We start from the raw sequence: 21,175 nt of genomic DNA, 5'->3' as shown, positions 1-21,175 counted from the left end.
CATTTATTACTTGGGGAATGACTTGTATTCTTATAAATTTGACTTAGCTCTCTACATTTAATTTTAGAAATGAAGCCCTTATCAGAGACACTGGTTGTAAAAATTATTTCCCAGTTTTCTGCTTCCCTCCTAATCTTGGTTGCATTGGCTTTGTTTGTGCGAAAACTTTTCAATTTAATGTAATCAAAACTATTCATTTTGCATTTCATAATGTTCTCTATCTCCTGTTTGGTCATAAATTCTTCTGTTCTCCATAAATCTGACAGGCAAATTTCAAGTACATACTATATGCCAATCAATATGCTATACACTGGGGCTATAAAGACAAAAAGATCTAAAATTAAAATTAAATTCCTAAAATCTTATTTTGAAAGTATTTTTTTTCTCTTTTGAAACATTTTGGAGTTTCTTGCTATTCTTCCATGACTCTTGAATCATCCTCAGAATGTTCAGTTTCACCAAAGATTTTTGGTTCATTTCCCTTCATACTATGATTTTTTTAAAATTGTTTTCTGACCTCCTTTCAAAGTATTACTCATTTTTCCTTCAGTCTACAAGTTCTCTCTTCATTATCTGTTTAGGAGCTAGATTTGTTTTTAGGTTTTATCCATTGTACTTTTGGTCTTTCTGCCCTTTCCTAGTGTTCCTAATAGTGTCTCACTTTTTGCCCATTCTTCATTCCTCTACTGTACAGTGGCTTTTCCCCAATGCCTACTAGGTTGAGTGTCTACAGCCTTCAGGCTGTAGAGGTTACAAGGGCCTAGTGTCAGTTCTCTGTCCAGAATAAATTTTAGGGTGACAGCATGATCCTCACTACATTTCCCTTCCTGTTTCCCTTGTGTATTGAAGCTCTTTTTCTTCTAGACCCCTCTGTGCTGCCTTCTTCTTCTTCTTTCTCATCCAATTGCTCCCTCCCCCTTGCCTTCACATGGCTGGATAATATTAGTGTCTGCGACCTCTTGTGGAGTATGTTTGTAGGAAGGTTTGAGTCTATGTCACTCTTGTGGCAAAATTGGACAAGGCTACTACTTCAAAATAGGTTGAACTAGCTGTGCTTGCTATGGGTTGTGGGGTGGGCATGCTGAGTACAAATTATTGCTTGATGTTATTTTATGATTTTTTTTATGCTTTATGGGTTTCTTGTCTTATGGTTGGGGCTTTAGTTACTCTATTTCTGGTACATACTACTTTTTTGTGGTTTTTGGTTTTGAGAAATATTTGGAGAACAATTACTCTGCCATCTTGGCAATCATATGATACCTGATAATTCACTGTCAACATTTGGAAATAGGTGGAGTAGTCCATGGTGGTAACTAGGTGACTCAGTAGATACAGCACCAGGCTTGGAGTCAGGAAGACCTGAGTTCAATTTGACCTCAGACACTTACTAGCTGTGTGACCCTGCGCAATTCATTTCATCTTGCTTGCCTCAGTTTCCTAATCTGTAATGAGCTGGAAAAAAATGGCAAAACACTCCAGTATCTTTGCCAAGAAAACTTCAAATGGAGTCATGAAGTTAGACACAACTGAACAATAACAAAGGAGTAGTCAATATGAAGGTGGGAAAATAGGGAGAGGTATTGCCTTTACCCATAACGGCAGCAAACATGATACCCTCTAAGCTTTACTAGCTCTTCCTGTCATGTAATTTGCCTCTGGCAGGTGGGCTGGGAAAGTAGGGCTGGGGAAAGTTTGCCACAAGTTTGGTCATGATTGAAGATGATACAAGAGGCAGTACAGGCTAGTCAGTAACATCTCAACTTAGGTAAATTCATTATCATTAAGTGTGACCAAACCTCAAAAATTGATCCACCAGAGAAGTCTACTCCATTGTAAGACTTTATTTAGCATATGGAAGAAGTTGAAAAATCATATCATGGACATTTGCCTCTTGCTGAATCTGGCAAATCTATCTAACAATTTCATTTCCAAGGAGGTTCGGAGAATAATACTAGTGCCCTTGAATTTTTGTGGAAACCCATTCATAATGGCTAATAAGGGTTATTTTCTTTGAAACAGTTGTTGGCCCAACAGGCATTCTGACCTGCTATGCAGGATTCCACATAAGCTACCCATGGGGAATCCCCGTGGGTCAAAATTTTGGTGTCATTAGTAATTTGCAGGAGCCTAAAAACAGTCCACTGCTGAAAAAATCTGTGGGTATTTATAGTGCTATTTGATACCAGAACTGCTGATTTCAAGGAATGCCTAAGCCAAGAATTTGCTTCCTTCAAAGTAGCATGTATGTCTCATTACTGGTAGGTTGGAGGCAGCTGTACCTAAAGCTTTGGAGTCTTTAGAGCCTGTGTTCTGGGCAGAGTTTAGTGTGGCAATTGGATCTCACATATCCAGCCACAGGCAGGCTGTTTGAAAGCCAGACATCCTATTATATTCAGAACTATTAATGAGATGGAGCAAAGAGGACTAAGCTTGAAGGCACCAAAATTTGAGGGGTACAAAAAATTTACTTGAAGTTAGCTCCTGGTTCATCTTGCTCTTTGCTTGGCTGCAGCCTTCCCAGCATTGTCCTCGTAGTATCATGGGGACTCCTTCAAAGGTTTCCATTTTCTCAGAGTCTTTTGTCTTCCTCATCATGGGGCAGTATACTCAGGCATCCCTCCGTGGCATGAGTACTGGGATCCCTTCTCCTTATCATATCACTGATCTGAAAATGAGGCTAGTGCTGCTTGCCCTAGTCACCATTTTGTATTACTTATCTTGTATGTACTGCTTTAGTTGTATCCCACTTAAGAGAGAACCAGCTTATGAGGATAATTAGGCAAACATAGGGAAATGGCAACTTCCTTGGGATTAATAGAGGTTGCCCAGATAGTAAAATTAATTGTTAGAATTTTGGAAGTCGGTATCATATCAGGAGGAATGTATCAAAGGTGCCAAAAAGCTAAGCAACTGCCTGGGTCAATCTCTTTCTTCAAAGTTCTAGTCTTTTTATTGTTATTGCTATTTCTTGTGACTTTCCCTATCCAGATCCCTCTAAGAATCAGTATGGTAAGTGGCAGAGTCTGCCATGCTACTTTCTGACACTTCCTGAGCCCATCAGACTGTGGGCTCCTTACAAAGACCTCAGACTGCCTAATTTATAACTTTATTATTGATGTTGGTTAAGTTTGAACTGAGAAAACTACCTTTGTTAATCTTCAGGGAATGAGAGTAAGAATAAGCCCAATTTTAAAAGCAACTGAACTAAATCTAGGCTTTAAGAGAAAATGTGTATTTTATATAAAAATATAATCTTAGAATAAAAAGAGGATTTGCATAAAATATGTATATTTTTTATGAGATCAAATTGGTGAAATATATACAAAAATATATTTACAAACATTCAAAAATTTTATTTTATTTGAAACATACATAAGAAAGTGTATTGGAGAAGCAGAATGGGGAATTTTGCATTTTAGGTGTGAAAATTTTCACCCCAAACAAACTAGGGATTGTGATATACAATAATGTTGTGATACAAAATTTATTTAATTTTTATAATGTCTCTCATGTCTTCTAGTGGTGTATGTTTTGTGAATTTTTTCTTAACTTGCTTGTAATTTTTTTAGCTGTTCTGAGAATTTTTGGTCAATGTTTTGGTGTCCAGGGAAATAATTAGACAAGCCCTGAGTTGTCACAGACTCATGGTTGGGAATTCTTTTCTGACTGATAGCCTTCACTTTCTACCAGTCTAATTATTATCAATTAAGCAGTATGTCAACAAGAAAATATTTATTAAATGCTTTGTGTCATCACTCTGTTAGATATTAACTTTTTTGTATTTTTTTGTGTGTTCCACAGGTACATTATTCCATCTTTAGAGAGGACTGATGCTGGGTTTTACCAATGTGTGGTACGCAACCGGATGGGAGCACTCTTGCAAAGAAAATCCGAAGTTCAAGTTGCATGTACGTGTACGTTTAAGAGGTCCCCCAAAATTAACTGACATAAGTAAATGGACTATTAAAAACAAATCAAAACTAATTTTTACTAATTTCATAAATTGAGATTTTTATCATTGATTCATATAATTAAGCACTTTGATGACAATTTTTTTACTTCAAAATAAACACTTAAGTACTTTAGATTAACTATTTCAACCTGTGATCAACTTAGTTGGTTAGAGTGTGGTATTAATAAGATACATTCATTCTCATATTACTAGATAACATTTCTTAGCTTTCTCTTCAAAGAAAAAATATGTAGAAAAGATTTAAATATATTTTGATAGAATAACACCAATGTATAATCATTACATTAAACTGAATCTTTAGTTACTTGATCTTGGACTGTATAAGAACAACTCAAGCCTGAACATGGGGAGTTTATCTTATCTCAGTGTATGGCCTGGGCAAGTTTCTTCCCTTCTCTGGGTCTCAGTTTACTTGTTTGTTCATTATGGTTTTGGAATAGATGATCCCTAAGTAGTATTTGTTGCTCTGACATTACAAGCCCCTGAGTCTTGTTTCACAGTGAGAAAAGCACTGAGTTTTTAGTTAGTTAAGAGTTAAAGGATGTAGCTTCAAATTCGTTCTCTGCTACTCACTCCCTGTGTGACCCTGGGCACATCACTGAACCTCTTTGGGCCTCTTTTCCTCCTCTCCACTGCAAGGGATTTTCGGTAGATAATCTGTGAGCTCCCTTACAGCTCTAAATCTATGGTCCTATAAAACCATAGCTATTCCAGGTCGTGGTATAAATTGTATTAATGTAGCTGAAAATCAGCTAAATCTTTATTAGGTAAATCCATTTGGAAAAAAATTAATTTTCTGAGGAACTGCTATGTAAGGAATCAAAATACATAGGGCTTTATTTTTAATGTACTTAGAATAGGATTAAAGAATGTTGTACTATGTAAAAATTTAAAACACTTTTCCTAATAAGAATATGCGTAGAAATTGTTTAAATAGACTGATTTCTTTCACTTGTTCTGCCAATTTATTTATAACCTCTGTTTGCCTCAGTTTCCTCATCTATATAATGGGGACAATAATAGCACCTACCTCCCAGCATTTATTGTGAGGATAAAATGGAATAACACATATAAAGCACATAACACAGTGCCTGAACATAGTAAGTGCAATATAAATGATTGCTATTATTATTATAAAAAAATTAAAATCAAAATGCAAGAAAATAAAATGAAAATCATTATGACACTCTCTTGATTCTTGAATAATAAAGGACATTATCAAATAGACTCATATTCTAATCGGTGATGTTATTTTATCACCTATCAGATATTTGAACCCCAGATCTGAATTTTGTGATTTTCAGTGCTACTAATGTAAAATAAATAATAGTTCTTCCCATTTCCAAATTCTTTTCCTCCCTGCTCCAAAAAAACAAAACGAAAAAGAAAACAATCTGTTTTGAAAAGGGGAAAAAAACAACCCAACAGCCTACTATGATTACAAACCACTGAATTAGGTGCTGACTCAAAAATGTTGTTTAATTTTATAATCACAAAGAAGGCTTAACATTTTCTGAATTATGAAGGTCATTTGAGTCATTCAACTGTTGTTAATGAGTAGTTAAGTAATTGAAAAGTGTAATTATAAACAAAAAGGCAGATAAATACCCCTAAACACATCTGAACAAGTTAACTGGCTAATAATTCATTAGTATGTGTGAAATCCTATTTTATAAAATTATACTTTGGTCTTTCTCTTGCTTAATTATTTATATAGCTTTTTACTCTTTGATCTCTAGCCATTATATTTTCATTTGGTTCTTTATCTCCCAGTCTCTGCCTTTGCCTCCAGATTTCACTGTAGTTTGAGATAAGCATTTGAAAGGGCTTTTTTGTCACTTCATTTCAATTCAACAAGTATTGATTAAGTGCCTGCTATATGTAAAGCATTGTAGTAAATGTATATAAAAGTTAATAACTTTTTTAAAAAAAATATTTATTATGTTGAGTTTTTTTTAAAGCTTCTGGTCATGGGGAATTTTTTTTTTCTTAATTAAAAAAACTTTAGGTAATTGAAATCTGCTGCCTAATTCTAAAATTTATATGTTATGGGTATATATATGTATATGTGTATATATATATACACACACACACATATACACACATGCATATATACACACATGTATATATTATATATATACACACATGTATATATTATATATATACACACATGTATATATTATATATATACAGTATCATACAGAATAAGTAAACTTTAAATGATCAAAGTGAAAAAATACCTTAACATTTCATAAATGAATGAAGAAATTAATGCATTGCATTCTCTTAGTTCTGGGTATTTCTCCTGTGACCCTAGATGCTTGATTTTCTTTTCCCCAACAAAGTGGTAGATCAGAACAGCATATAATTATTGCTAATTTACATTACTTAGGAGAGGGTGAAGACAAAAAGAGAAATACCCAAAAGAGTAATGTTTAAGAAAGTTCTAGAAGTTAAAGAAAAGGATTAGGAAGGAGATTATGCACAAAATCTTAAAGTAAGAGGCCTTCTGAGACTAGCTTGTTCCATCGATATCATCTGACATTGGGAATGTAGTAGCTGATATTCTATAAGTGGGCATCTAGCCTTTCTTTGAGACCTCTAGTGAAGAGAAGGCCATTTCCTTCCAAGGAGGTTCATTTCATTTTTGATTGCTTTAATTATTGTTTTTATATCCAGTGGAAATCATCTTCTCTGAAATTTATACCTATTGTTTCAAGTTTTGATCCTTCAGTTTAGTCAAAATAAGTCAGCTTTAATGCCCTCTCTGTCATCTCTTGTCTACGATAAATACAGTACCTCCAATTCCTTCAAGAGACAGATAGATAATCATATGATTTGAATTTTAAATAGTAACCCATTCAGTCAATAAGCATTTATTAAATACCTATTATGAACTGAGCATATGCTCAATTTTGAGGATATGAGTCAAAAGAAAGTCCTTACCCTTTAGGAGCTCACAATCTAATGGGCAAGACAACATACAAACAGATACATACAAACAAATTATATACATGCTGAACAGGAAATAATTAATTAAGAGGAGGCACTAGAATTGAGAGGAATTGGGAAATATTTCTTGTAGAAGGTGTGATTTTAGTTGGGTCTTGAAGGAAGCCTGGGAAAGCAGGAGGTAAAGAAGAGGAGAAAGTGCATTGATAGCCTGAGATAATGCCTGGAGCCTAGTCTAGTAGAATAAGGTCAGAGATCTTTTGGTTTTGTGTCCCCACCTCTGAGCACATACCTTGTATCTACCGTATCTTGTACCCACTTAATAACTATTCATTGGATTGAATTAGATTGAACAAAATATGATGTGGTTTGATGTCCTGTCGCTATTATAATTTCTTTTCTCGGAATGTTCTCCAGTTTGTTTTTCTTAAATGTGGTCTCCAACCTCAAACACAATATTCTAGATGTGGTCTGACCAAGGAAGTATACATTGGAACTATGACTAAATTGAAGTAACATACTTCAATCTAAAGTTGTTTTATCCCATTACCAGTATTTGGCATGAAAATGGATGATTTCCTCACTTAAGATCGATTCATTAAAATAGTAATGATAATAATAATAGCTCATATTAAATATTACTTTAAAGGAACAATGGTTGTAAAGATTTGGATGCCAGGAACTCATCTAAATAAAAAGATAAAACATATAAATATATTTTATAGTTTTAAGTTTAAAAGTCTTTCTTTTATCTTTGGAGGCAATGATGTTTCTCAGATTCATTTGAATGTCATCAGTGGTGTGTTTATGGCTTGAAAATATTTCATTTTATCATTCTAGTAAGACAAAGACTATTCAGTTCTGCTGATTAGTATTTCTTGAATGCATTGGAGACACTTGGCTTTGCCTCATGCTTCACTTCACAACTGAAATCTGCATTAATTATCAGTACTGGGCAGTCATATTGCATAATTGCCAATGATTTTGCCATAAAATATAATTATTTTCTTCTCTGACCACTTAAAAATTTCTGAATTATAAAAGTGTAATTTTTTTTCCCTGCAGACATGGGAAATTTCATGGATGCAGACCAGAGAAAAGCTGTATTTCAAGGACATGCTGCAGTTCTAAACTTGCCTCACATCATAAGCTATCCCAGACCACAAGTGACTTGGTTTAGAGATGGGCACAAGATTATTCCAAGCAGCAGAATGTAAGTTGATTTAAAGTTGAAATAAATTAAAGATTTGAAGTATGGCAAATTGTTTTTGATACCACGGCTTACCTATTAAGTATACTTATTAAGCTTTAATGAGAATAATGTACTTTAGCTCAATTTCAGATAAATAGCTACTTTTGACTGGCTCCAACATTCTCCAAAAATTTAACAAAAATAATTCTTGTAACTCTAATGTACACTCTACAGTAGAAGGTCCACTTGCTCCCTTTCTTGTTCTTTATGTTATACTCTTGTAAAGTGAGTCTTCACTCCCACTTGTCTTTAGCTCTAACTACTAATTTAATGAGTTCTTTTATTTACTTATAAGTGGCATTTAAAAAAAATTGAACTGTGTTTTGTAGGACTTTGTCTAACAATAAAAGAGTAATTACCTTATTTCTCTTTATCCTTTTATCCTGACAGCTTTGTTTCCTTTGATTTGATTAGTGGTTCACTCATTCATTGTAAAATACTTGCTTTGTGATTAGTTAAGCATTATTTCAAGGTGTTCTTGCTGACCCTTCTCTCTTCCTGCTTCCTCATCCCTATCCAGGATATTTGACTAATGCCAACTAAAGTTTGTTCACGTAGAGCTAAAAAGAAGATTGAGAATGCACTTCATATACAGATAATTTGTAGTCTCATTTAAAGGAAATGCTCAGAGATAAACATTTCTGAAAGAATCATGAAATGATATGAGCTTAGCCTAAAAGTTAAATATCTGTGTCATTGGGAGGTTCCACTGAGATAAAATTCGTAATGGAAAAAGCTCTTTTTCCCCCTTTTCTTTCCTTATATATGACATTCTGGTGAATAAGAATCTAGTGTAATTTTCAAAGCCGATATAGGGACCATATGAACCTATCCCTCTACCTCTCCACTTGGGTACTATACACATCTCACTCCATATCCCTTGTGCAATAGTTTTCTATACCAAGTCATAATGGTGCCTTCCTTGGACTGGTTGCCTCTGATGACTAACACATTTCTGAACCTGTTGAGAAGAATGTTTCTAGTTGTAGCCTTAAAAAATGGAAGCAATTGCAAGTGTGTAATGGTAGTATTTGAAAATGCTGCTGTCACTAATTATTTTAGGAGATATTAGGGTATGTGGTAGCCTTGTTTTTCTTTATTACATTTAAAGTTGCTTAGTTACACACCTTTATTTGGTCTCTAATTGTAATAGATGCTTCTTAAACTTGTGAGAAACAGAAATAAAAGACCAATTTTTGTTGTCTTAATGGATCATTAGGTTGTACAGCCTGGGAAAAATTATGATTCATTGAATGGGTTAAGATATTTTTTATTCACAATTGCACTGGAAAGTTGTAGTGTTAAACTAGTGATATGTGTGCAAAGGTTTAACATATACCAAGGGAAGGATTTTTTTTTTCCTATTTAAAAATAAAACATTTAAAGAGACGATTTTATTGGATTAGTCAACTTGGTATCATACAACTGTACATTAGTTCATATGTTAGCCTGTAGTCTTGCTGCATGGATGAGATAAAAGTTACTCAAGTAATATGAAAGCCACAGGATATAGATTAAAATAATGACTTAATTTTATAGGCCTTTTACTTACAAATCCATTCTAAAAAATGTTTAATTCCTTTAGCACAGAACCGCAGGTGAGCTAATAATGTAAAGATGCCAATAAAAGCCTACTTTGGTGTCATATGAAACAAATGGCCTGCTTACAACCATGGAGTTATTGATAAATTTCCAGTCCAAATAGAACCATGTGCCACAATGCCTTTTTTTAAAATGAAAGGAGACCTATCATGGGTATTTGCACACATATTTATAAAGCCCTTTAGTATCATTTTTTTCACCTCATTATGAACTAACATTTATTATGTTCCTGCTGAACAAGGTATTATATAATGAATCAGTATATATGTGAGTCTTTTATCTTCTTTACCAATTTGTGTATTGGTCTAAAGCTGTATTACTTTCTACCTCTAAAAGTGAGAAGCTGTTAACTTAGATTATGTCTGCATTATACCACTTAGCTAGTTAGCTGATGGTACCTAGAGTATTCTTTTACATGAGGTCAAGACTCTATGACTACATGTTTATTTTGAAAGTCTGAACATTTGTCTTTCCAAGTATTTTATATTTATTGAAATAGACTAAAGTCACTAGAACTTGGTTTTGTCCAGATAATAGGTCTTGGTGATAAGCAAACATCCTACTTATGCCTCAACATGACATGGAGGTGACTCCTTAGGATTTTCAAGGGTTTTGTCAGGAGAATCACAAATTCTAATAAGTTATATGAAGGCCTCATACGGTCCCTGTGATGGATTCTGCTCAGTCTTCACTTTTGATTTCTTCAAATATTGCTCTGGAAAAACCGGCTTTAAAAAAGCCCATTGTGTTTTAAATTGAGCTACTTGACTAAGCCTTTAAACCCAAGTCACTCTGGCTTTCTTTGAATGGCTAATAATAGCCCCAATCTAAGCCTCTTGGCTCATTGTTGAGAATAGCAATTGTTTTCTGTTCTAGCCAGAACAAAACAGAGTCTTTCCCTGCCAGACTGATATCTTTGTGATGGTAAATTGGGCTATCTTTTGTCTCAATTCTTACCTAGTTCTTAATTATTGAATGGGTGCACCTTCATACAAACTGAGACCTGGGAATGACTTTAATTTAGAAAGACCAAGGTTACCCACTGCATCCTGGGCCATCACCAGTCTTCTTGACCTTTGTCTTGCTACAGGCCTTAAATGACTCTGGAGGAGAAGAGAGTGAAGCTGATGACTTTGCACCATTCTGCTTTGCTTAAATCCAACCCATGCACAATTGAAGACATCACTTTCATGATGTCATTGGTCTCCTTCAAGAATAAAGGATGAATAACAACAACAATACTAGCTTAGGACATAAACACATTTACAAAATGTTGTGGAAGAGGATGCTGGAATATTATAAATAATATCCAATATCTGTTTCATAAAACATGAAATATAGAAAGCTTGTTGTAAGATCCAGTAAGTCAGATCATCCTAATAGCAGGAAGGAAGGCTACAGAGAAGCAAAACAAAATAAAAGAAACCGCAAATAAATCTGTCATCATTTTTATTTAACATTTTCTTTCCATGTATTGACTTAGCCCTTTAACTCATTACTACCTACTAGCCATTTCCTCCTGCAAGTTCCAAATGAAAGCTCTCCTTCCCCTCCACATTTGATTCTCTTTCCAGTGTCTCATTTTCTGTTTATGGCATCACCTTCACCCCAATCTCTTGAGCTTAAATCCTAAGAGTGATCTTTGATTCTTCCTTCTTCTTCACACTTGAAATCCAACCCCTGCCTCCATTCCATCCTGTCTTCTATATACACTTATCTATCCACATACATTCTCTGGAGTAGAATGGAAGCTTCTTGAGGAAAAGGGCTGCAACATTTGTTATCTTATTTCTCTAGTGCCTAGCATGTCGTTTTTCGATTTGTATCTGCTTAGAGAATGCTATTAATTATTAATTTGATACATATTAGGCTGACTTAGTCTTGTTTTTAAAACTATCATGACCAGCACATACACACACACACACACACACACACACACACACACACACACACACATAATTTACTGACCCATATGTAAAAGACTACATTTTTATTGTTGCAGTGTAGAATTCCAGAGGAGTAAGGGGAAAAGGAAGGCAAAATGAGTGATTCTATGTAGCATTTGGTGTGATGTTATTGAAAGAAGCTTTCATTTGGAATTAGAATCTGAATCATGCCTCTGCTCTTTGAAACCTTTATAACCTTGAACTCTATCTCTCTGGGCCTTAAGTTTCTTTATTTGTAAAATGAGGGGATTGGGTAAGATGATTTCCAAGAATCCTTCTAGTCTTCAATAATGTGATCCTATAATAGTATAGTTGAGAACTGAAGGGAACTAAGGAGGAAGAAACTTTTTTGTATAGGAATCATTTAACTGCCTTCAGCAAGACATTTGGCTAGAAGAGGTAGAGGATGGTGGTTTACCACACTTAGGTCCTAGCACAATAAAAGTTCTTAGGGCCCAAACAAGCATTGGGAAAACTATAAATTCATTACTTGTTATGGAGGGATTAAAAAACAAATATAAACTCAAATCACTTGCTGTGTCAGTAGCGTCAGCTTTCCATTTGAAGGTCTTCAGAGTGTTTTTAAACTTCATGACATTAAGTGTTCTAAATGTCTAGTTTCATTATGCCCCCATTGTAGAGCTACTGGCCTTTGAAAGACCTATACTTTATAAAACAAATGAAATAATTAACAGTAGGCCTAGCCCAAGTATGTAACCCCTAAACAGCTCATTAGTCTTAAGTCTATAAAGATATTCTGAGAATACATCATAAAGCAGTTCAGCATAGTTATTGAGTAATGAAAAGAAGCAGCAGCAGAAATTTAACATGGTGTGCTGCAATCAGAGAAAGGATTTCAAATAGTTAGCAAATATGTCATATTGACTAGGAGGTGAAATATACATGTACAAGCATAAATAATGATCCTTTTTTCCAGGAGATAAGCCATCTTTGTACTTTGTAAATACCATTATTGTATGTTCAGGGCTTTAGCTTTCATTCCTGTGTAGAATTAAATCCACAGCTTTATTCTTGAATTCTATATCAAAAATCAATTAGGTTTCTCTTATGCATTTTACACGGATAGACAACTTTTATCTTATGCTCAACATGCCTAAAAATAAACTCATCATTTCTTCCTAAAACTGGCATCCTCTTACTATAGCTTCCATATTTCTTTTAACTACCGTTCTCCTCCCCAAAACCAGTAATCATGACCTGCCAGTGGTCCTGGATTCCTAAAGGTTATATCAATAGAAACACTTGAAGGTTCTTTCATTCTGGAAAGGCTTCAGGTATGGTTTCAAAGCAGACTTTTTGAGGACTAAATTACCTAAGAAATGGACAGGTTCATTACCCATAGATATAACTTCTGATATGGCAACCAGTAAAAGAAAGAAAATATGTCATGGCCATCACTCCTGCATGGCCCCTTCTGTTTCTACAATAATAGTGATGAGGTATAGATTCTTGGTGTGCTGGGACCCTGACATGACACTCAGGTCCTGCCTGATTGAATTTGACCCAAATCTTTTTTCAGCCAGAGACAAAGTTTTATTAGGGATGGGTCATACAGACTCTCAAGGAATCTGAATGTTAGTGACACCCATAAGGACTGGAGGGCATGAGGAAATGTCAGTGTTTAAATGGGAGTCAGGATGGATCTTATATATATCCAAGTAATTTTGGGTTTTCAGATGGGGGCCTGGGAGAAAGATCCTAAAGGTGGGGTGAGTTTAGGGAGAATTCCTATGAGAATGTCTTGGAGGTTGAATAGACAAAGGAACAAAGAATTGGAAGGAAGAGGTTGATAAGATCAAAGGTGGGATCAAAGACTAGGCTCCTTCAAAGAGAGATAGGGAGAGCCTGTCCATCAGAATAAGAAGAGATAAGAAAAGCCAATTGAGTGGAGTATAGCCTCAGGCAAATATTTGAGACCAGAGTGAGGTCAAAGAAAGTTTAAGGGTTTTCTGGCACCCATAGACAAATGAGACCCAAATTCTTTTTGGGTCAAAAGGCAAAGGTCTCAGCTTGGGCCCATACCCCATCAATAGTGGCAAAATAGAGGAAAATGGCAAGGGTGCTAAAAAATCACAGTTTCTAGGTCTTTTATTTTTATTTATTAATTTATTTTGATTTATCAACAATCACTTCCATAACCTTTTGAGTTTTAAATTTTTCTCCCCCTCACTATACCCCTCCCTCCCCAAGATGGTGCCCAATCTGATATGGGCTATACATAGACATTCCTATTAAATATATTTTCACATTAGTCATGTTGTAAGAAAGAATTGGAACCAATAGGAGGAACCACCAGAAAGAGGGAACAAAAACAAAACAGAAGAAAAAAAAATAGCAAATAGTATGCTTCAATCTGCCTTCAAACTCCATAGTTCTTTCTTTGGCTGTGGATAGGATTTTCCATCATGAGACCTTTGAAGATGTCCTTGAATTGCTGAGAAGGGCGAAGTCTATCAAAGTTAGTCATTGCACAATATGGCTGTTACTGTGTACAATGTTCTCCTGGTTCTGCTTACTTCACTCAGCATCAGTCCATACAAGTCTTTCAGGTTTTTCTGAAGTCCGTCTGCTCATCATTTCTTATAGCACAATAGTATTTCATTACATTCATATACCACAACTTGTTCAGCCATTCCCCAATTGATGGACATCCCCTCTAGAAGTGGTATTGCTAGGTCAAAGGGTATGCACATTTTTATAGCCCTTTGGGCATAGTTCCAAATTGTTCTCCAAAATGGTTGGATCACTTCACAATTCTACCAACAATGCATTAATGTTCCACTTTTCCCAAATCTTCTCCAACATTTATCATTTTCCTGTTTTGTCATTTTGGTCAATCTGATAGGTGTGATGTGGTACCTGAGAATTGTTTTGATTTGCATTTCTCTAATCAATAGTGATTTAGAGCATTTTTTCATGTGACTATAGATGGCTTTGATTTCTTCATCTGAGAACTGCCTGTTCATAGCCTTTGACCATTTATCATTTTGGGAATGACTTATATTCTTATAAATTAGATGTAGTTCTCTATATATTTTAGAAATGAAGCCCTTATCAGAGACACTGGTTGTAAAAATTCTTTCTGAGTTTTCTACTTCCCTCCTAATCTTGGTTGCACTGGCTTTGTTGGTGCAAAAACTGTTCTATTTAATGTAATCAATATTATCTATTTTGCGTTTTGTAATGTGCTCTATCTCTTGTTTGGTCATGATTTCTTTTGTTCTCCATAAATATGATAGTAAACTATTACTTGCTGTCCTAGTTTGCTTATAGTATCAGCCTTTATATCTAAATCATGAACCCATTTTGACTTTGTTTTGGTATATGGTGTGAGACTTTGGTCTATGACTAGTTTCTGCCATACTCTTTTCCAGTTTTCCCAGCAGTTTTTGTCAAATAGTGAGTTCTTATCCCAGAAGCTGGGTTCTTTGGGTTTATCAAATAGTAGATTACTGTGGTCATTGACTGCTGTGTCTTGCATACCTAACCTATTTCACTGATCCACCACTCTATTTCTTAGCCAGTACCAAGTAGTTTTGATGATTGCTGTCTTATAATACAATTAAAATCTGGAATGGCTAGGACATCTTTCCCTGCATTTCTTTTCATTACTTCCCTTGATATTCTGGACTTTTTGTTATTCCAATAAATCTTGTTATTATTTTTTCTAGCTCTATAAAATAATTTTTTAGTGGTTTGATTGGTATGGCACTGAAGAAATAATAGCTTATGTAGAATTGTCATTTTTATTTTATTAGTTTGACCTACCCATGAGCAACTGATGTTTTTCCAATTGTTCAAATCTGACTTTATTTGTGTGAAAGGTGTTTGTTTTGGTAGGTAGACTGCTAAATACTTTATAATGTCTACAGTAACTTTAAATGGAATTTCTCTTTCTATCTCTTGCTATTTGGCTTTGTTGGTAATATATAGAAATGCAAATGATTTATGTTGGTTTACTTTATAGCTAATTAGATTTCTATACCTAGCTCATTATGTTATTCCTTTCTTGAGCCAAATCTGATGAGAGTAAGGTTCAAACAGTGCTCATTTCCCTCCTTTCTTTCCCTCTACTATAATAGGTTTTTGTGCTTTTTCCTGTAATGTAATTTGCCCTTTTGCTTCCTCCTTTCCTTTTCTCCCAGTACAATCCCTTAGTTAGATCAAATTAATCCACTTACTTAGATCCATTTAACCTACTTGATTAGATTTTATTATCATTATGTCAAAGTCAACTTATACCCATCCCTCTATGTATACCCCTTTAAAGTGGTATAATAACAGTACATTTCTCAAGAGTTACAAGTGTCATCTTCCCTTGTAGAGATGTGAACAGTTTGCCCTTATTAATAACATGTAGTTGTTTTTTTCTGTCCTGTTTATCTTTTTATGTGTCTCTTGAGTCTTGTATTTGAAGATCAAATTTTCTGTTGAGTTCTGGTCTTTTTATCAGGAAGGTTTGGAAATCTACTTGATTGAATGTCCATCTCCTCTCCTGAAAGATTATGCTCATTTTTGCTGGTTAGTTGATCCTTGGTTGTAATCCAAGCTCCCTGGATTATTGTATTCCATTCCCTATGATTTTTTAATGTAGAAACTACAAGGTCATGTGTAATCCTAACTGTGGTTCCATGATATTTAAATTGTTTCTTTCTGGCTGCTTGCAGTATCTTCTCTTTGACCTGGTAATTTTGCAATTTGGCTACTATATTCCTTGGCCTTTTCAATTTCAGATCTCTTTCAGGAGGTGATCAGTGAATTCTTTCTATGGTTATTTTACGCTCTGGTTCTAGGACCTCAGGGGAGTTTTCCTCCACAATTTCCTGAGAGATGCTGTCCAGGCTCTTTTTTTCATCGTGATTTTCAGGTAGACCAATAATCTTTAAATTGTCTCTCCTGGATCGATTTTCCAGGTCAGTTGTTTTACCAATGAGGTATTTTATGTTTTCATCTATTTTTTCATTCTTTTGTCTTTGTTTGATTGATTCTCATTCTCTCATAGAGTCATTAGCTTCCATTTGTCCAATTCTAATTTTTAACAAATTGTTTTCTTCTATTAGATTTTGCATCTCCTTTTCCATTTGACCATATTATTCTTATTCTTATTATTATTCTTATTCTTATTTTTGGTGAGGCAGTCGGGGTTAAGTGACTTGCCCAAGGTCACACAACTGGTGAATGTTATAGGTTAGATTTGAACTCAGGTCCTCCTGACTCCAAGGCCAGTGCTCTATCCACTGTGCCACCTAGTTGCCCTGGCCCATTTTATTTTTTAAAGAATTCTTCTCGTCAGTGAGTTTTTGTTTCTCCTTTTCTGTTTGGCTGATTCTGCTTTTTAAGGAGTTGTTTTCTTCAGTTAATTTTTGTCCTTCCTTTTCCAAGCTATTGACTCTCTCTTGCATACCTTTCATTTCTTTTCCCAATTTTTCTTCTACCTCTCTTATTTGACTTTTAAAATCCTTCTTGAGCTCTTCCAAGAAGATTTTTTAGGCTTCAGACCAGTCCATATTCCCTTTTGAGGTTCCAGATGTGGGTTTGTTGACAATGTTGTCCTCTTCAGAATTTCTGCCTTGATCTTCATTGTTCCCATAATAAGAATCTATAGTATGTTTCTTTTTGCACATGGTGTTTGCTTATTTCCTGGCCTTTAATGAGATTGAGCTCTCCTGCTGGGTAGCAGGGGGCACTGACTCAAGCTTCTTGTGTTGGGAGCTCAGGGGTCTGGTCACTGGCTTTGTGTGCTGGGGCCTCCGATGCTGGCAGTCAGAGGGTATAGGGTTCTGGTAGTTTACCTGGTGTTGGCCTGGAATCAGCAACCCTGGAACTCTAGGTGTAGGATTGGGTAGTCTGGCCCCTGAAAGTTTCCTGCTCACCTAGGCCATTCCTTCCTTTCACTTTCTTTGGCTCCTTTCAGGTGGATATTTCGCTGCTATGGGATGTTTCTCTGCCTGGGACTTTCCCCCTTGTATCAGGGCTTTCACCCTTGTAGCTGTGCTTCCTAGAGTTTTGCTGAGGCACTGGGAGACTTGGCTATTGTAGAATGCCATGGCACATGGTAGTTTTCCAAACTGGTTTCCTCTGGTTCCACTGCCCATACTGAGGCACTGGGGGTCCTGGTGTTGATGCTTACCTTCTCCACCACCTGGGGCTCAGGATCTCCCTCTGGTATGCTGTTCTATACTGCTCCCCCTTTCCCAGGGCAAGAGGGGCCTTTCCAGTTAATCCCCCAAGCTTTCTGGGAAGCTGCACTCTTTCTTTATGCTGGTTCAACGGTTCCAGGGTTTTTCCTGGGGTGATATTTTCTGGGCTTTCAGAGGTTAATAAGGGATGGTGAGAGTAACTTACTTCTTACTCCTCCATCTTGGCTTCTGGAGGCAGAACCCTTCTAGATCTTTTATAAAGATGAACTCAGCTGTTGGTAAACTCCTTGAGATTGTGATCTTCTTGAGAACAAGAACCATTTTACTTTTCTATTTGGATCCCTATCCCTTAGCACAGCACTTCACACATAGTAAACACTTAAATGCTTTGTTCATTCATTCTTGCAAAATATCACGACTGAAAAATTATATATAGTATTATTTCTTGTGAGAAGCAGTGTAGATTAAAGTCAGTTTAAATGAAGTTACATGAGAGACAACTAAGTAAAGAAATACTAAGGGCATTTAAGGAAGAAATTTGAAGGACACCAAATGCATAGAAATGGAAAAGATCTAGAAACGTTTTTATAATGAACTCTTTCACCATCAGGGAAGAGTGGATACTCCCCATTTGAACTCTTAATATCACATACACAGGTTTGCTTATAGAAGAAATGGAAATGGCACTAAAGAAAGATGTAAAAAGGAGGTTATTATAACAAGAATACACAGAGAACATGCATTGTAGAGGCAGCATAATATTAAAGGAGTTGAGGCATTTATTTCCAAACTATCTGAAGGAGGGGAAGATGCTAAAAGCACAGAAAAGATCTTAGATCTTATTATTACAAAAAAAAAGGTAAGGCAAAATAAAAACCTAACTCATATGCCTATTATCTTATGTATATAAAATTTTCATGAGAATAATCTACACATGCATTAAGGGCATGTGTAATGAGATCATCAGAAGGAAAAAGGAAGGCTTTCCTAAACATTATTCTTCAATAGAACACATCTTCATTATCATACAATTGACTGGAAGATGTAGACAATAAAAGATCCTGGTGTGCTTATTTTTGGTGACTACAAAAATAATGATTTGATAGAGCAGAATTTTACACAGTGTTTTTAAGGAAATAAAAATAAACATAACTTTTTTTTTGACCTTTTGATTGTTAATCTCAAACAAAAGTATATGGCATGGAGATGTATGCTCTCTAATGGTATTTGGCATTGTCATAGAAGAAATCCAGTGTGGAAACCAAATTAAAGAAGAATTCTTTATAGACAGTGAGTTCTTCCAGCTGCTTCTTTTTGTGGACAGTGTTGTGTCGATTGCATCATGCTCTAAAACATTACAGAGGCTCCTGGACATGATCAGTAGTCATTAAAATAGTTTTGGCTACCTAGTCATACAGAAAAAAACAAGTGGGTGAAGAAGGCCTATTTTCCAGGTTATTATAAGCAATTGAACAGATCACCTAGAGATCTTATTCATCAATATATTTATCTTGGACAGATATTGCAAATGGACAATGAATTGGACCCAAAATTGAACCCTAATCTTCTTCCTGAAACTTTTCTACCATCATTCTTTCAGGGTTATATTTCTGAGTCATGGAGCACTATAGCTACTGCAGAATTGAAATTTAGGATTACCAAAAGACAATGGACAGGTGCATGGCAGGCATAAGCAGGCTGAAATATATTACAAACAAATAATTACTAAGGACATGTGGTGAGAGGGAGACATCTAAAACTGAATGAGAAAATAAAAATATAGGCAGGTTGACCACATGGCAAAAAGAAGGAATAATCAATGAATATCCTGTGGGTTAGATTTTTATTCTTATGTTTCACAGGGAAATGAGATAGGTGTTCAGCATGTTCTGTGGATTCCCCTGTGGGAAAATTTGTATGGTGAATTGGGCATGGGTTGGGAAGGCATGAATGGTGTGCAGTCTGAATTGTTAAAGTTAATGTCCACATTGATGATATTACAGGAATATTTGAATATCATTTCCCAGGCTCAGGGTCATCTTTGCCTTTGACTACTTGATTTCCCATTCACAATGAATTGCTAAGGCATTATGATTTTTCCTTTTTATTGATGCATCTACATCCCCTCCACTTGCCACCTTCCTAGTTTGTTCCCTTTCCATTTCTTGCCTTCAGTATTGTTATAACTTCCTATTTATCATTTTTTAAATCTTTAAATGATCAAATCTATTCCTTATACTACTCTCAGACTACTATTACTAAAACACTGCTTTTATCATATTGCGTCACAGCCTGAAAACTTTAAATGGTCTCCTGTTACCTGTAGAATAAAGTTCAGATTCTTGGTATGACATTCAGGTTACTTCAGAATCTGATCTCAAACTATCATTCAAATCTCATTCTGTATTTTTTTTTTAATGGTAATTTTTTATTTATTTTTTTGTTTTCAACATTTACTTCCACAAGATTTTGAGCTCCAAATTTTCACCCCATCTCACCCCTCCCACCACCCCAAGATGGCATGCATTCTAAATACCCCTTTCCCTAGTCTGCCTTCCCTTCTATCCCTTCCCCCCTTCTCTTATCCCCTTCCCCTTCAATTTTCCAGTAGGGCAGGATGGATTTCTGTACCCCATTTCCTGTATTTCTTATTTCCCAGTTGCATGTGAAAACATTTTTTTTTAAACATGTGTTTTTAAAACTTTGGGTTCCAAATTTTCACCCTTCCTCCCTCCCCATCCACCCTCATTGATAAGGCAAGCAACTAGATATACGTTATGTATGTGCAGTTATGCAAAACACTTCCATAGTAGACATGCTGTGAAAAACTAACTCTATTTCCCTTAATCCTATCCCTCCCACCCATTTATTCTATTCTTTCTTTTGACCCTGTCCCTTCTCAGAAGTACCCCCTTTTCCAATCTGCCTTCCTCTCTATCATTCCCCTATTCTCTTGTACCCTTCCCCACCTATTTTCCTGTAGGGTAAGACAGATTTCCACAGCCAATTGAGTGTGTATGTTATTCCCTCCTTAAGTCAAATCCTATGACAATAAGATTCACTCATTCCTTCTCACCTTCCCCTGTTTCCCCTCCACTGTAAGAGCCTTTTCTTTTCTGTTTTTTTTTTGTGGGATAATTTACCCCTTCTACCTCTCCCTTTCTCCTCCTAGTATATTCCTTTTTCACCCTTAATTTTATTCTCCAGATATGACCCCTTCATTTTCAACTCACCCTGTGCCCTCTATCTATCTATCTATCTATCTATCTATCTATCTATCTATCTATCT

At 35.5% G+C, this 21,175-nt stretch overlaps 1 protein-coding gene across 3 annotated transcripts in view; it reads left to right on the top strand.

Annotated features, from left to right (window-relative positions):
* Nucleotides 1–21,175, top strand: part of SDK1 (sidekick cell adhesion molecule 1) — a 1,114,226-nt gene that overhangs the window by 401,697 nt on the left and 691,354 nt on the right. For all 3 annotated transcript variants that reach the window (XM_027874762.1, XM_027874760.1, XM_027874761.1), the window contains exons 4-5: nucleotides 3,802–3,908; nucleotides 7,991–8,138. In XM_027874762.1, the coding sequence (XP_027730563.1) occupies nucleotides 3,802–3,908; nucleotides 7,991–8,138 (255 nt within the window). The remainder of the gene's footprint in view (nucleotides 1–3,801; nucleotides 3,909–7,990; nucleotides 8,139–21,175) is intronic.

Source organism: Vombatus ursinus, unplaced genomic scaffold (genome assembly GCF_900497805.2).
Source record: "Vombatus ursinus unplaced genomic scaffold, bare-nosed wombat genome assembly UNPS02014807.1, whole genome shotgun sequence".
In the NCBI taxonomy this organism is placed as follows: Eukaryota; Metazoa; Chordata; class Mammalia; order Diprotodontia; family Vombatidae; genus Vombatus; species Vombatus ursinus.
The sequence above is the reverse complement of the archived record's forward strand: the minus strand, read 5'-3'. Positions and strand labels throughout refer to the sequence as shown.